General features: G+C 39.5%; 1 protein-coding gene across 1 annotated transcript; it reads right to left on the bottom strand.

The window, feature by feature from the left end:
- Nucleotides 1-1,994: 1,994 nt before the first annotated feature.
- On the bottom strand, nucleotides 1,995-14,359 carry LOC139479249 (vacuolar protein sorting-associated protein 28 homolog). The gene is made up of 9 exons (XM_071262107.1): nucleotides 14,234-14,359; nucleotides 12,710-12,738; nucleotides 9,791-9,828; nucleotides 8,747-8,836; nucleotides 7,462-7,564; nucleotides 6,248-6,349; nucleotides 5,560-5,613; nucleotides 4,884-4,975; nucleotides 1,995-4,484 (listed from the first exon to the last, which is right to left on the bottom strand). The coding sequence occupies exons 1-9, from the start codon at nucleotides 14,265-14,267 to the stop codon at nucleotides 4,364-4,366; spliced, it is 663 nt and encodes a 220-aa protein (XP_071118208.1). The 5' UTR covers nucleotides 14,268-14,359; the 3' UTR covers nucleotides 1,995-4,363.
- Nucleotides 14,360-14,398: the final 39 nt, after the last annotated feature.

Genomic DNA, 14,398 nt, shown 5'->3' with positions numbered 1-14,398 from the left:
TCCATCATGTTCAATCTGTACAGAGAAGAGGATCAGGTGGTCAGGCGGACGTGGTTGATTCTGTGTCTTCACTCCTGACAGTATGGGCCATTGATCACAGTATGAATCACTGGTTTTCCTGACCTGGGCCCACTTGCACAAAGCGATCTTAGCGCTAAGATGATCGTAACTCCCATACTTTAACATAGGCTTACAATAGTCTTAGCGCTAAGATCGCTTTGTGCAAGTGGGCCCTGGACTGGATTATTTTCGGGTCACTGTGACATAGCTAGTATTTTGCTGACTAGCGTAAAACAAACAAACCAGATTGTGTACAGATTTGATTCAGAAACAGTTGCCCAGACCGACATCTTAACAGATTCCGAATATCCGGAGTCGCATGTCTGAACACATCTCCCTTCTAGTTGACATGAGCGAGTGATTTTTTAACGCTGTTCCAGTTATATCACAGCATGTCAGCTTAATGTGGGAGGAAAGCTCAAAGTGATAGGTCTCGGACATTTTCCATCTTGATGAAACCCACAAGCCTTCGTATGGTGATGAGACCGCCTCCGTGGTCCAGTGGTAGAGCCTGGAGACCAGAAGGTCCCCGGCCGCGTCATACCAAAAGACGTTAAAAGATGGTACTTGTTACCCTGCCTGGCGCTCGGCTTAAAAACAAGGACTGGTCGGCTCGGAGTTGGTATACTGTGTCTGAGTGGGGTATTCATGTTAACCTGCGGCATGGTATCTCAGTAGGCTAGCACTATTAAATTGGCATCAGTCTGGACTAGTACAAACAGCCACACACACACACACACACACACACACACACACACACACGTCGCTGTGTAAGTGCAATAATCTTAGATGCGACGTTAAACCCCATTTCACCTCACCTCTATGGTGATGACAAACCTAGAAAGAATTGGGGCAAACTTGGATTCGAACCCACAATCATTGGTTTTGGCGTGCCCAAGGGACACAACTCTACAAAGCCAATTGGGGTGCCTTTGCGGGGCAAACTTGGATTCGAACCCACAATCATCATTTTCCTAAGGCAAGAGAGTTATCTGACTATAATAGTCCTGTTTCCACCCTTGCCGAACAAGGCTGGTACTATGGAGTTACATTGTGGCTGGACTAACGAGTCTATGCATAGTCCAATCAAAAGCGCGCACCGAAATCTAAATCCAGTTCGTAAACTGTCGTGCAGATTTCGGTCAACTCATTGTCAGCAGATATTTTCCAAATTTTTTCATGTTTTTAATCAAGGTGCTCACGCTCACATTTCGCTATGTAAGACCCGTTTTATCACAATATAGATCTTGATTATCGATCAGATCGTCCTGACCAGGAGCCACCATTTTGTGTGAAGCAAACGCAAGTGATACGAGAGGTGGAATCTGATTGGTCCATTGGGGAGAGGCTTAGAAGGGACATAACTAGTAATAGCCACTGGTGGCGCTACGATCGAGCCCAGTAATTCCAGCCTAGTTCGGCAAAGGTGGAAACTGGACTTTCATAGTCAGTTAACTCCCTTGCCTCGGGAAGATGACAATCATTGGTTTTGGCGTGCCCAAGGGATGCAACTCTACACAGCCTATTGGGGCACCTTTGATGACTGGGCAACCTGTGCCCTCTGATGTGAGAAAGAACGGAACTTTAATGGTCACAAATATGAAATGTTTATTTCAATTAATCATATCTTACAAACTGTCAACATATTTTTCTGTGCTATTAACATCAATAGATACAACCTTGTCCATCTGCACAATTTGAGAATTATCCTGTAACTATTAACATGTTATGAAAGTTAAAACTGAAATAAATTATTGTATGAGGCTTAAAAAAATAAAAGCATTGGTTCTCAGGCAATGACTTTTGAAAATATAGTACGCGAGTACAGTGTGTATTTTTTTTGTCTTGTTCAAACTTGTATCCAAATAAACAATTGCGTACCATCAACCCTTGACAGGGCCTCCCTACATAAACAAGCATACAAACTCGCATTTCGCATGTAAAGGGAAGTAACTGTGCTATATTGGATCGCATTAGGATTTCTTTTTTGAAAATGGAAATAAAAACGGAACATGCGGCAGACTTTATGATGATGTGCAAAAACGAAGACTAATATTTTTTTAGCCTGAACTATTTATCATGATAATTTTTTTTTCTGGGAAATATTTGAACATGTCTTACCATGTTTGAGTCCATGATGAGAAAAATATATAAAAACAATAACCAGGAATGAGGAGAAATGTTGCACCTGAATTAGCAACAAACTGAATTCACTGCATCCCAGTATTCCCACTGGTTGAGGCACAGGCACAGACATGAACAAAACGGCATGACTACGAACAATCTCATTAAAATCAGTTTTAAGTTCTCACTACCGCTAAACAAAAATCAGAGAATATCCCATTACAGGTCACATCAGACCGACCAATAGAATGACTGACAAGAAGTCGACATTAGCCAATCAAAAGGCAGCTTTACAGCACTAATTTCAAATTGGTGACTATGATTCGAATTTCTTTTTGACAAATTCTCGATTAAAAATTTGAAACCTGAACAAAAGAACATTGAGGAATGGCTAATATATGGTCTAGGTTGTATAGATTCAGTCGTTAAACCCATAACTATCGTTCAGAATAACCTGTGTTAAAAGTTTTCTAAGATGCATGATTAGAAATCACATTCCGACTGTCACTTTAATGATCTTGTGGTCGGATGAAAGGTCGTTTTGACGTGACCCGTATTGGGATGTCTTCAGATCTTTGTTAAGCGGTAGCAAGAACTAAGATCTGATTTTAATGAGATTGGACTAGGAAAAACATTTTAGTGGCATGATGTAGAGGAAAACACATAAATCATGTCACACTTGATCCAGCATCAATATAATGTACCCATAACACGTGTCACGGGACTAAAGCTGTTCAAAAATGAGAATTTGATGTCTGTCCTGGATTCCCATTTTAACATCAGAGAGCAACTTAAAACTAAATATGACAAATATTTTCTTCACTTTCATTGTGCATGTGAGAGGGCGAGCTGGTGAAAAACATCAAATGGCCACTGATGAGGTTGACAAATGAGCTTGTGAATGTACATCGTATTTACAAATTGACACACAGGTTACAGAGAATATATACACACAGAAAATATTATCCTAATAGAATGTCCTGTTAACCTTTTTATCAATGGCAAGTTTTCTGTCCCTGATATTCAAGAGCCATCCTATCCTGTTGAATCTCATAGGTTATGCAGATAAATTTCTTGTTTATTTTTTTTCAGGGATTTTTGGCTAAAAAATTCAGGTTAGAAAGTCAAAAACATGAACATTAATATCCAATTTCAAATATATTTTATTTCCTTAAACTGTTAGGAAAGTAGATGAAAAAAGTCAAGGTTGGAGTTTATCATGTTTATAAGATACTTTTTCAACAGGTTTAGATAATAGTATATTATACAATTATATTGACAGAATATAGGCTTTACTTAGTCATGGCCGGCAGACCACTGCTGTTCATATATTTTTTCACATTCCAATCTGAGAGTTGATAATTGAGGCTTCTCATGTTTCATTGTTTCTTCTAGGATACAGACATAACTGTTTATCATTATTATTAGATTATTGTTGGTCAGATCAACGTTAAGAGCAGGAACAAACCTACATGGGTGAACTTGTCACAGGGAATACCATGGCTACCGACTACAATAGGAACAGACACACAAGTCTGGTGCCCATGGCCAAATCATGCAATCAAGCACTGAAACTTATCTCTTCGTTTGCATCTCCCTATCAAAACCACCGTCCTATGGTCTCACTGAAGCAAAGACATGGTTGGTCTACTAACCCTTAAAACGGATTAAGACAAATCATTACCATAAATAATTTTGGTATCATGCCTGCATGGTTTTTCCTTATAAGAAAACCTTTTTACATGTGTACTAAAATAATCTGAAAACCCAGCAATAAGTTTCAAAAATTTGAGGTGGGCTGACAGACTATTTCCTGATGAAGGAGTAAGTTTATACTCCGAAACGTTGTGTTCCTCAAAATAAAGAACTGACATCCATTAATTCTCTTTCTTACTTGTATCACTTCTAAATTAATTTCAAAGTCTTATTTCCTTCTTATTTGAATCTTAGGAATCAATCTTATTTTTCTGAAATAATGTGTCATTATGTTTTTAACGTATGACTTTGAACCATGAATAAACCACATGCTAGCCTCATCGTTCCTGTTACTTCGTCCCACGGAGATCAACATGCTCGGCTCATCCATGCCATTCAACTAGCTGCTGACAGTGACTCCCACGATGAAATACACAATCACAGAATTTGGTAAAACAGACAATCCAACAAGTCGTCCAGGGTCTTAATGATCGTGCAGGACTCGGTTGAATGCATTGTAAGCTGATTCTAAGTCAAACAACATCTGTCGTACTTGTCCATCGTTCAGTTCCTCGGACGCCTGCATAGCGCTCAGTGTGTCGAGCCTGAAACACAATGTGACATTCTGTTACACACTGGAAACAAGCAGCTAGGGGTGGGACGAGTCTGAATTTACTACCTGGGTACCCACCTGCTATTACCCGACCCTACCCGGGTACCCACTGTAGGTCTCAAGAGAGTTTTTGTTTTGCTACACATTGGAAACTTCTCTTAATGTACATACTCCTGTTTCTATGGTTGTGTTTCTTTTGGCAGTGAGTATACATTCCTTGGTAAATATTTAAAAAAAAAGGATTTATTTTGTTCTTTTAATGCTAAAATCTTTTTCTATGATTGCATAATAACGGTTTCAGTACATTGACTTTAATATCAATAACTCTGAAATCAAATTGTTAGTTGAGCATGTTGAAAAGATGAAATTTCAAATCGCATCTTAATCATACCAAGTTTCAACTTTCTTCTTCCCCTCGAAGTCCCAAGGCAGAATACTTAGTCGTGTCATGGTTTCCATCAACTCACGCAGGTCAGGCTGGATCTGTGAACACGCAAACACAAACTCTCAAACACTGAACTCAATGATTCAATGAGAAAGACCACTGCAGTAGTCCAGTAGATATAGGGCCTGCCGCAGAGCAGCAGGTCGATGGTTTGATTTCCAGCTGTGTTATACCGAAAGACAAAAGCTGATACTTGTTGTTACCCTGCCTGGCATTAAGGGGATGAAAGGAGGACTGTACGGCTCGGGGTTGTTATCTCTTACAAGAATTAAGTATTGGAGAAAACATTACTGGATTACATTTGTCAGTGGAGTTTAAATACATATTTACATTTGGTTGTTTTTGTTTAACGCAACACTCAGCAATATTCCAGCTATATGACGGCAGTCTGGACCAGACAATCCAGTGATTGACATCATGAGCATCGATCCACGCAATTGGGATACGATGACATGCATCAACCAAGACAGCAAGCCTGACCATCCGATCCCATTTGTCGCTTCTTACAACAAACATAGGTGACCTCGAAAGCAAGCATGGGTCGCTGAAGACCTATTCTACCCCAGATCTTCACGGGTCACATGTTAACAAATTTGCAGGGTTTTTGCAAAGCAAACAATACCTCATCCATAGCTCGGATTTCCAGGCGAAGTTTGTCCATGACCGTGATGAAGAGCTGAAAGAGGTAGAATCTATTATTATACCATCACAATAATCTAAGTACTTATTACAGGAATCTCTTATGTGAATGATAGACCATAATGTATCAGGCTAAACAGCAAAATGATGCATGACACAACAAACAATCATGAAATACTGATATCCCTCGCCAATATGACATGTCCGGTTGTGTGCAAGGCAAGAAATATTGTACAGTTTTCAAGATCTGCTCCAGAAAGGAGCAAGTCGATGCTATGGAAACTCAAAAATCCCAAACTATCAAAAGGCACCAGTTTTTCACTTGACCTGTCTATGTGCCAAGTTTGGTGAAGAAATATTGTACAGTTTTCAAGTTATGCTCCGGAAAGGAGTTCGACTGCCATTTTCAGTCTAAGTCAAAGTCGTTGCTATGGAAACTCAAAAGATAAATTTTTCAAAAATCCCAAATATTAAAATGCACCATTTGACTACTAGACTTATCAATATGCCAAGTTTGCTTAAGATATCGCTCATGGTTATTGAGTCTGGTTGCTGAAACGAAACATGAAGGACGGATAGACAGAACCAATTCCTATATCCCCCTTCCACCTCATGGTGGAGAATAATAAACACTGGTATCTGCTTAGAAGAGTAAATAATGCTGTACTCACCGAGACAATGTCTGCAATACATTTGCTTGTGTTTCCTTTGTCATCCTTAATTGTGATTGGTCGATCCTCCTTGATTCTCTCCAGGGCTGCAGGACAATCTAACTGGAAACGCACAAAGTAGCTGCATCATATAGTTGTCACTGAGAAAATACCTTCGTCTTTGTAAAACTTCAGACAAGGAAAATGATGGCATGCATGAAATTTGCATGAACCCTGAAGACTACAGACATTGTGATAAAGAAAGTTGGAATCTAACATTTTACTTTGATAATTTATCTAAATGGTGGTCCACTATTTTTGTTCATCTCTAAAATCATCTTCACCTTCACTGCCCAGGGATGATCGGAACTGATAGTGACAGTTGCATAAACAGAACTCACTAACTTTAAACATTCAATTTGCTGAACATGTTAAACCTTTAAGGTGAACTTAGTGAGACTGATAATTCTCATCTTTCCGAGGCAAGAGCATCCACCAGCCTTGTATTTAAGTCTTGTTTCCGCCCTTGCCACATCAAGCCCACTTTCCTGTGCTAAATATGATTGGACTATCACACATATCGATAGTTCAATTAGAGAATGTTTCACAAAATCAACATCCACGACTGGTACACCTTCGTATGAAAGTGATTTACCACTCCCTGTCTTTGTTGTCCCCAACAATTGCTTATGTTTTTGGGTCAGGGATGAAATCCCGATTGTTTTCGTTATCTGGTCATCGCCTATGGTAGTTGCCATCTTTGTGAAGCTATAAGCGATAAGAACAGCGATCTGATTGGATATCGAGTTCTCATTGCAAGGGGCACAACTCGTGATCTACACGAGGTGGCGCCAGGGTCGAGCCATGAAAAGTGGCCTTGGTGTGGCAAGGGTAGAAACTAGGCTTTAATATAGGCGAGTGGACACGCTTGCCTCTGGAGGATGGATAATTCTGGCAAGAAGAGACTTCTAATAGAGGCTCTTCCTTACATATCACTCTCTCATTTAATTCGTCTTTACATAGATTTTCCATCACTATCATCATGACCATTGGGACAAATATGAAACATGTCTAGGAAAGTTTAGCAATAACCTCAAAGGGTAATAATCATATTTGTATCAATATTCACATTTTGTTTATTGATACACAACTTGGAGATTCTTATCAATAACTGAAATATTAAGATCCACAATGAACGCCTTATTCAACAGGTGTACAGCAGGTGGCTCTCTTACTCTGTATTTCTTGAGGAAGTCTTCAATAGTTGGGAATTCACTCTGTATCTGGCGAAAGGCAGCCTTGAACTGAACCAGTAGCCGGGAACAGGCTGCAGTGTACCTGTCACACAAACACACCGTGGTAAACTGGGTTTCACTTGCACACACACACAACAAAACAATCTTGGAACAAACATGCAAATAGCAGAAGGACAATTATTGCTCAGCACTGATTACGAACTAATACTAGGTGAGTGAGTGAGTGAGTGAGTACGGTTTTACGCCACTTTTAGCAATATTCCAGCAATATCACAGCGGGGGACACCACAAATGGGCTTCACACATTGTACCCATGTCGGGAATCGAACCCGGGTCTTCGGGGTGACGAGCGAATGCTATAACCACTAGGCTACCCGACCGTTCCTGATACTAGGTGAGCAAGTACATTAGGTCTAACACCAGTATTGCTGATTAGGTGTCCAATCCCAGACAGACAGCTTTGGAAGAAAGAAAAATGTGACACACGTCATATATGTTCACAACTTCAGCAAAAGGGACATAGTGCTAATAGACGTCCAGGGGGTCCGGACCAATCTCCCTTTTGAAAACCAATGGTTGATATTTTGGACCCTCCCTCTTAAAAATGCTGGATCTGCCCTTGGTGCTGACAAACCAGGAATTGTGCGTGAAGCTGGGATTTAAACCTAACAGCAACACATTCTGGCAGCTAAGGGACACAACTCTGTGTAAAGAGTTGTCTGCCTTTGTCCACAAGGAAAGAAGGTGATTGTGCATCCTTGATTATCCATTGTATTTCATCCCCATTCTTTAATAATAAATACCCTGGGCCCATTCACCATTATCGCCTTGTTGCTATTTTTTACATGGTTTCATTCAGATAAGAGTCAAGACGAACCTATGGTAGTGTATACATCCAGGATATTTATCACAATAGAATAGAAATATAATACAAAGGATATTCAATGAATATTAAGGAGTCTAGAGGCACATATGGTTTCAACAGAGACAAGGATATAATTAGTTTCAAACATCAGCAATTTGGTAGCCTGTTAAGTCCACATCTTCTACAGTTATTTACTGTTTATTTATTGCAACACTGCAGCGACATAATGGCGGTCTGTAAATAATCAAGTACATCGATTTAGGCAACTGAGATACGATGACATGCATCAACCATGTCAGCGAACCTGACCACCTGTCCCGTTAGTTGCTTCTGACGACAAGCATGGGCTGCTGAAGAGTTATTTACAGATCCAGACTATGGGAAGTGTAAGGAACGTACTCCTTGGGCAGAATAGCATCCCTGATGTAGGCCTTCTCCAGACTCTGCAGGGTGTTGATCACAGCATACAGGTCAGCCATGTTGTCATACCTTGGGAACAAACAAGCAGGCTATTCAGGACAAGAATACAGTGTGAAGAATTTGACAATCTGCACACCTGGGCCCCACTTGCACAAAGCAATCTTACCGCTAAGATGATAATAACTCACATACTTTAATACAGGCTTACGATAGTCTTAGCGCTAAGATTGCTTTGTGCAAGTGGGCCCTGTACTGAATGTATGTGAACATCAAACTTATATAAATCTTAAGGAAATTTTATTAACAGTCAAATTAAATGTAAATAATTTTCAGTAATTTCAAATATACATAAGCTCACCAAAAAAAAGGAGAAAATTCTTTAGATTCTATGTTTTTAAATTTTAAAATAATAAAGTCATTGGAATGTGACAAATGCTGGTCATGGACATTGGTATTAGAGGCCACAAATCTCATAATACAAATGCATATTCTCAAACATAGTAACCATGGTAACATAGCAGGGCGTGGAGTCATCCCACAGATGACATCCTTACCTTGTCAGGTTACTGACGGGGTTAACCTCTTTGGTCATATGGACAAGGTGTCCGACTTCTCATCAGATGGTCTGTGGTTCGAAAACCATCACAGGAATCAGACATTTTATGGCCACTACATTGGCGCCCAACGTGGGGCTGAGCACGTTCATATTAAATTAGGGCAAAATCAGTCTCAGTACCCTACTATGCGGCCTGGGACGTGCCTCCTGTTGACAGGGAAGTATGTAGCAGGACGTGGAGTCATCCCACAGATGACATCCTAACCTCTTTGATCATGTGGACGAGGCGTCAGACTTCTAATCAGAAGCTCCTTGGTTCGAAACCCATTACGGGACTCGGAAATTTTATGGCCGCTACTAGTAACATTGGACATAATTGAAAGATTTGAAACTATTTCCCAATCAGCTAAAAGATTGCTGATGTGCAACACTAACTGGACATTCCCTCACTAACTCTCCAGACTTACTTTTCTCTCTCCCTTGCTGTTCTGTACAGCTTGACCTCCTGAAAATACACAGTGTGTTTTAGGTGACATCTCTTAATAATGTTGATGAGACTGGGTGTAGACATCATTTGACAGCCAATGTGAGTGAGTGATGTTTATCACCGCTTTTAACAGTATTCCTGTTATATCGCAGCGTGTCAGCTTAATGTGGGAGGAAAGCCCGAAGTGATGCAGGTCTCAGACATTTACCACTTCAGTGAAAGTTGAAACCCACGAGCATGGTTATGGTGCTGACAAACCTAGAAACAATCGGGGCGAACCGGGATTCAAACCCACAATCATAGGTTTCTGGCGTGCCCAAGGGACGCAACTCTGCACAGCGTATCGCAGCACCTTAGACGACTGGGCCACCTGTGCACACCAGCCAATGTGATTGGTGCAAAACATTTACTGGTTTCGACACTGAAAGTGTTTGCAAAACCTGTCAACAAGACATACTGATCAATCTAATCAACCACTTTAAGTTCAAAATTGGAAACATTACCTGGTAACCACGGTCACATGATGGATTGTACTTATAACAATAAAATACCAGGTTTCTGATTATTATTGTAATTATTAACTTGTTTAAGTTAGGAAAAAGTGCTCTTAACCTCACACATAAATATATTTACATCTTTTTCGGGTTATAGCTAAAACGTACTTCAGTAAAATGTCATTGAGCGAAAATGGCACCTATTGGTGGCACTGTCACCTCGCCTAAAGCGAAATTAAACTCACATGGTCACTTGCAAACACATAACTGTGAAATGTTAATCGCCTTAAAACAAGTTTACATTCATCTTCCCGAGGCAAGTGACTTAACTAACCAAATAAGTCCAGTTTCCACCCTTGCCAAACTAGGCTGGTATTATAGAGTTAGATTTTGGCTGGACTAACGAGTCTATGCATAGGCCAATCAAAATCCCGCTCCGAAATCAAAATCTGGTTCGTAAACTGTCATGCAGATTTCAGACGATTGCAGGATTTCCAAAGCATGTGCACCGCTAACTCGTCAACAGATATTTTCTAAATCTTTTTAAGTTTTTAATCTTGAAAGGTGCTCACGTGATTTGATGCACTTCGTGATGTAAGATTTGTTTTATCACAATATATACATCTTGATTATCAATCAGATCTTGACTGGGCGCCGCAGTTTTGTTTAATGTAAATGCAAGTGATACGAGAGGTGGAGTGTGATTGGTCCATAGGAGAGGCATAGAAGGCACATAACTCGTAATAGCCACTGGTGGCGCTACGATCGAGCCGAGGAATTCCAGCATAGTTTGGCAAGGGTGGAAACTGGACTTTTATAGTCAGTTACATTAGAAATCAACCTCTATTCCAACTAAACGTATTGTGAAAACATCACATGCTTTGATTACCTTTAACATGTTTACCCAAATTAACTCAATGTCAAGCTGAAACTGAGTCTGGCGGCAATGTCAAGAAATTGGAACTACAGGTATACTATATATTTGATATTTATTTTAGTAAGTAGAAATCAATAGTAATTTCATAGATATTTCATATATATCTCCCCTTTCTGTCGGCAGCTGACATCACAAGAATGCTTCTGCAGATAACAGACCGTGTCGCGCCCCCCCCCCCCCCATGAAAACATACATACAACATAACATAATAAAGCATTTAAATATAGCATATATACTACTACATAAATCATTCTTATCATTAATAAAAACACAGGAAACGTTTTCGCCTGACAGTTACTACCTGTTTTTTGCCAAATGAGTCGCCGCTATGCAGAGGAATCGGTGCCGTTTTGCCAAGGTGCCGTTTTAGGCTGCACTCTTTTTTTCTCAACAGTGTTAATGTGTAACTTACTGTCATGAAGTCATCAGGCATGTCAGCCATCAGCTTTTTTCACCAAACTTGATGTGATTTTCATCTCTTGGGCAAAAACAGTCATGTATTTGCTTGGCCTAATTGGAACTTTAGTGAGTTTCATTTAATGCTGCCTTGAACAGTACTTTTGTTATATCATCGCAACAGCTTGAGGTGGGAGGAAAGACTGTTGTGATGCAGGTCTTAGGACGTTCGCTGTTTTGATGAACCCCAGTGCCATGAGCATAGATATGGTGCTGACAAGCCGAGAAACATTACTCGGGAGAATCAAAGTTTGAACAATGATCGTGATTATCATATTTTCTGGCACATCTGACTTGCCCAAGGGAAGCAACACCGGTGACATGCATACACGTGTGTTTGTGGCTGCTTGTACTAGTCAGGACTGATGCTAATTTTATAGTGCTAGCCCACTGAGATACCATGCCGCAGTCATGAATACTCCATTTAGACACAGTCCGAGCCAACAAGTACCGTATTCGACGTAATAAGCGCCCCGCTCTAATAAGCGCCCACGAGACATTTGCTAATATATTGGCTAGTGAACAATCCCAATTAGCACCCCTTCCGATTGATCAATGTACACAAGACTTATTTATTCGCGTATAATACGCATTCTTGTGTTATATGCACCCTTAATTATGGGCAATTAAATTCTGGAAAAATATATCTGTCGTACACAAACACATCAGGCTGTCAGCATAAACCACAAAATTTATCTTTCAACCCTGTTTTTTTTCACCAAAATAATATTCTAATAAGAGCCACCTATTTCTAATTTCGAGAGCGCCCTGGGTGCTTATTACGTCGAATATGGTACTTGTTTTAGCCCCTTTATGTCTAGTGCCAGACAGGGTAACAACAAATACCATCACATGTCTTTTGGTATGACGTGGAACCCCCGACCTTCCGCTCTCCGGGTGGACACTCAACCACTAGACCACAGCGGCGGTCCATCTCTACATAGAGTACCCCCAAATAAAATTTGAAAGACCAGGATATCAGAATAACAATAACAATAATAACAATAATTACCTCATACAATCCCACATTGTTAGCTTGCCCTGCAAAAATACAATGCGAGACAAATATATTACATTCAGAATATACAGTGAATTAACCTCTTTTAACTGTATGGTACTGATAAAGTCTGGAATAAAAAAACATCTGCCTTATCAAATGATGGGTAAGGAGTAATGTTCTTCTGGTCATAAACATGATAAACAGACGTTCCCATCTACATCCAGAGCTCCAGATAAGATGCGTATCTGCGTGGAATACGCATCAGAAATGCAGAAATACACAGTAAAATATAATCCAAGCGTATCAAATACGCAACGAACATTACAGATACGCTACAAAAATAAACCTGGTGCGTATCATCAAAATATTGTGAAGTAACCCTGCGTATTCGATTAGCAAATCAGCAACTTATTTTGAAATTATAAAGGGGCATTCTGTCAACCTTGCCAAACTCCACGATGACAGTTACATCATGATCATTTGCCATCACACTTTCTTGTGGAAGTATCGTGGTATTTTTGAGTCCTATAAAGCTCTCGAACCCACACGACACCAGTTTGCAGGGACTAGATGAACAGTGTTTTTAAATATTCAACTTAAATACCCACATGTGTAAAAACTAGTGGGTAACAGAAATTTGAATACACAGGTAGAATTACTGATACCCAATGATTTTAAAATGCATGGGTAAAATACGCACAACACCAAAAGCTTATCTGGAGCTCTGACATCATACTTTATAACATATACATATATACTTATTGTGACCATTACAATAACATATTCTGTAGTTTCCCCATTGATCATATTAATAGAATATATTTTATTTCAACATATTTTAATGTTCTTTTAAACATGTTAAACATATATTTCTATCTTGGGTTACAAGGTTAGCTAACTTGTTCAACAGCTGATCACTACAACATAATGTAAACCTGCATACATCATACAGATGCTTACTCACCTTCACACATATTAATAGTACGGTAGGCACTATCTTACGCAAGGCTTGTATCATAAACAAGCTCTAGTTAGGTCTATTTGTGATAGTGCCAATGATCCCTGATATAATGTTGGTTCATTAAATTAACCCATTAATCTAGTTTAACTTCAACCTGGAAGGCGAGTTCAATCCTATACATGGCACTAACTGACATCCAAACAAGTGTGTCCGATATAGTGCAGACCTCCCTGAACTTCAGCTAAATAGGTTAATGCAGAAGTCTGAATATCCATTACTTTTAGCCTCTTTTACTTCAGTATCAATGTCGGACTTCCATGAAGTCATTGAAGATTTAATGACATTGTCAACTCTATGAAAACAAAAAAATACATCATACCATCTATTCATATCAAAATACAGTTAAGGCAATCTATATTGTATTACTTGTTATTTTTTCGATCAAGCATAACAGACGAAAGCTTTGAATAGTCAACAGTTAATGATATTTGATGAAAGACGCTCTTTACCAATTTCTGACTAAACCTGCCATTCTTACTGACACTAATTAAAACATAGATATAAATTGAACGCACCTGAACTTGACTGAACTTGAGCAAACATCGACATTAATTTTTGGCCACGTATTTACTATTCTTTGTATATATGTTTGGCAGTGTTTTGTCTTGAGTCACTGTCACGATCAACCTAATTTTACTATTTCCGGGTAAGAACCTTGTAAAATGCCACTTAATTGAATT

This window comes from Haliotis cracherodii, unplaced genomic scaffold (genome assembly GCF_022045235.1).
Source record: "Haliotis cracherodii isolate W230 unplaced genomic scaffold, xgHalCrac1.p SCAF_4, whole genome shotgun sequence".
Lineage (NCBI taxonomy): Eukaryota > Metazoa > Mollusca > Gastropoda > Lepetellida > Haliotidae > Haliotis > Haliotis cracherodii.
Note: the sequence above shows the minus strand (reverse complement) of the source record. Positions and strands in the feature narration are given on the sequence as shown.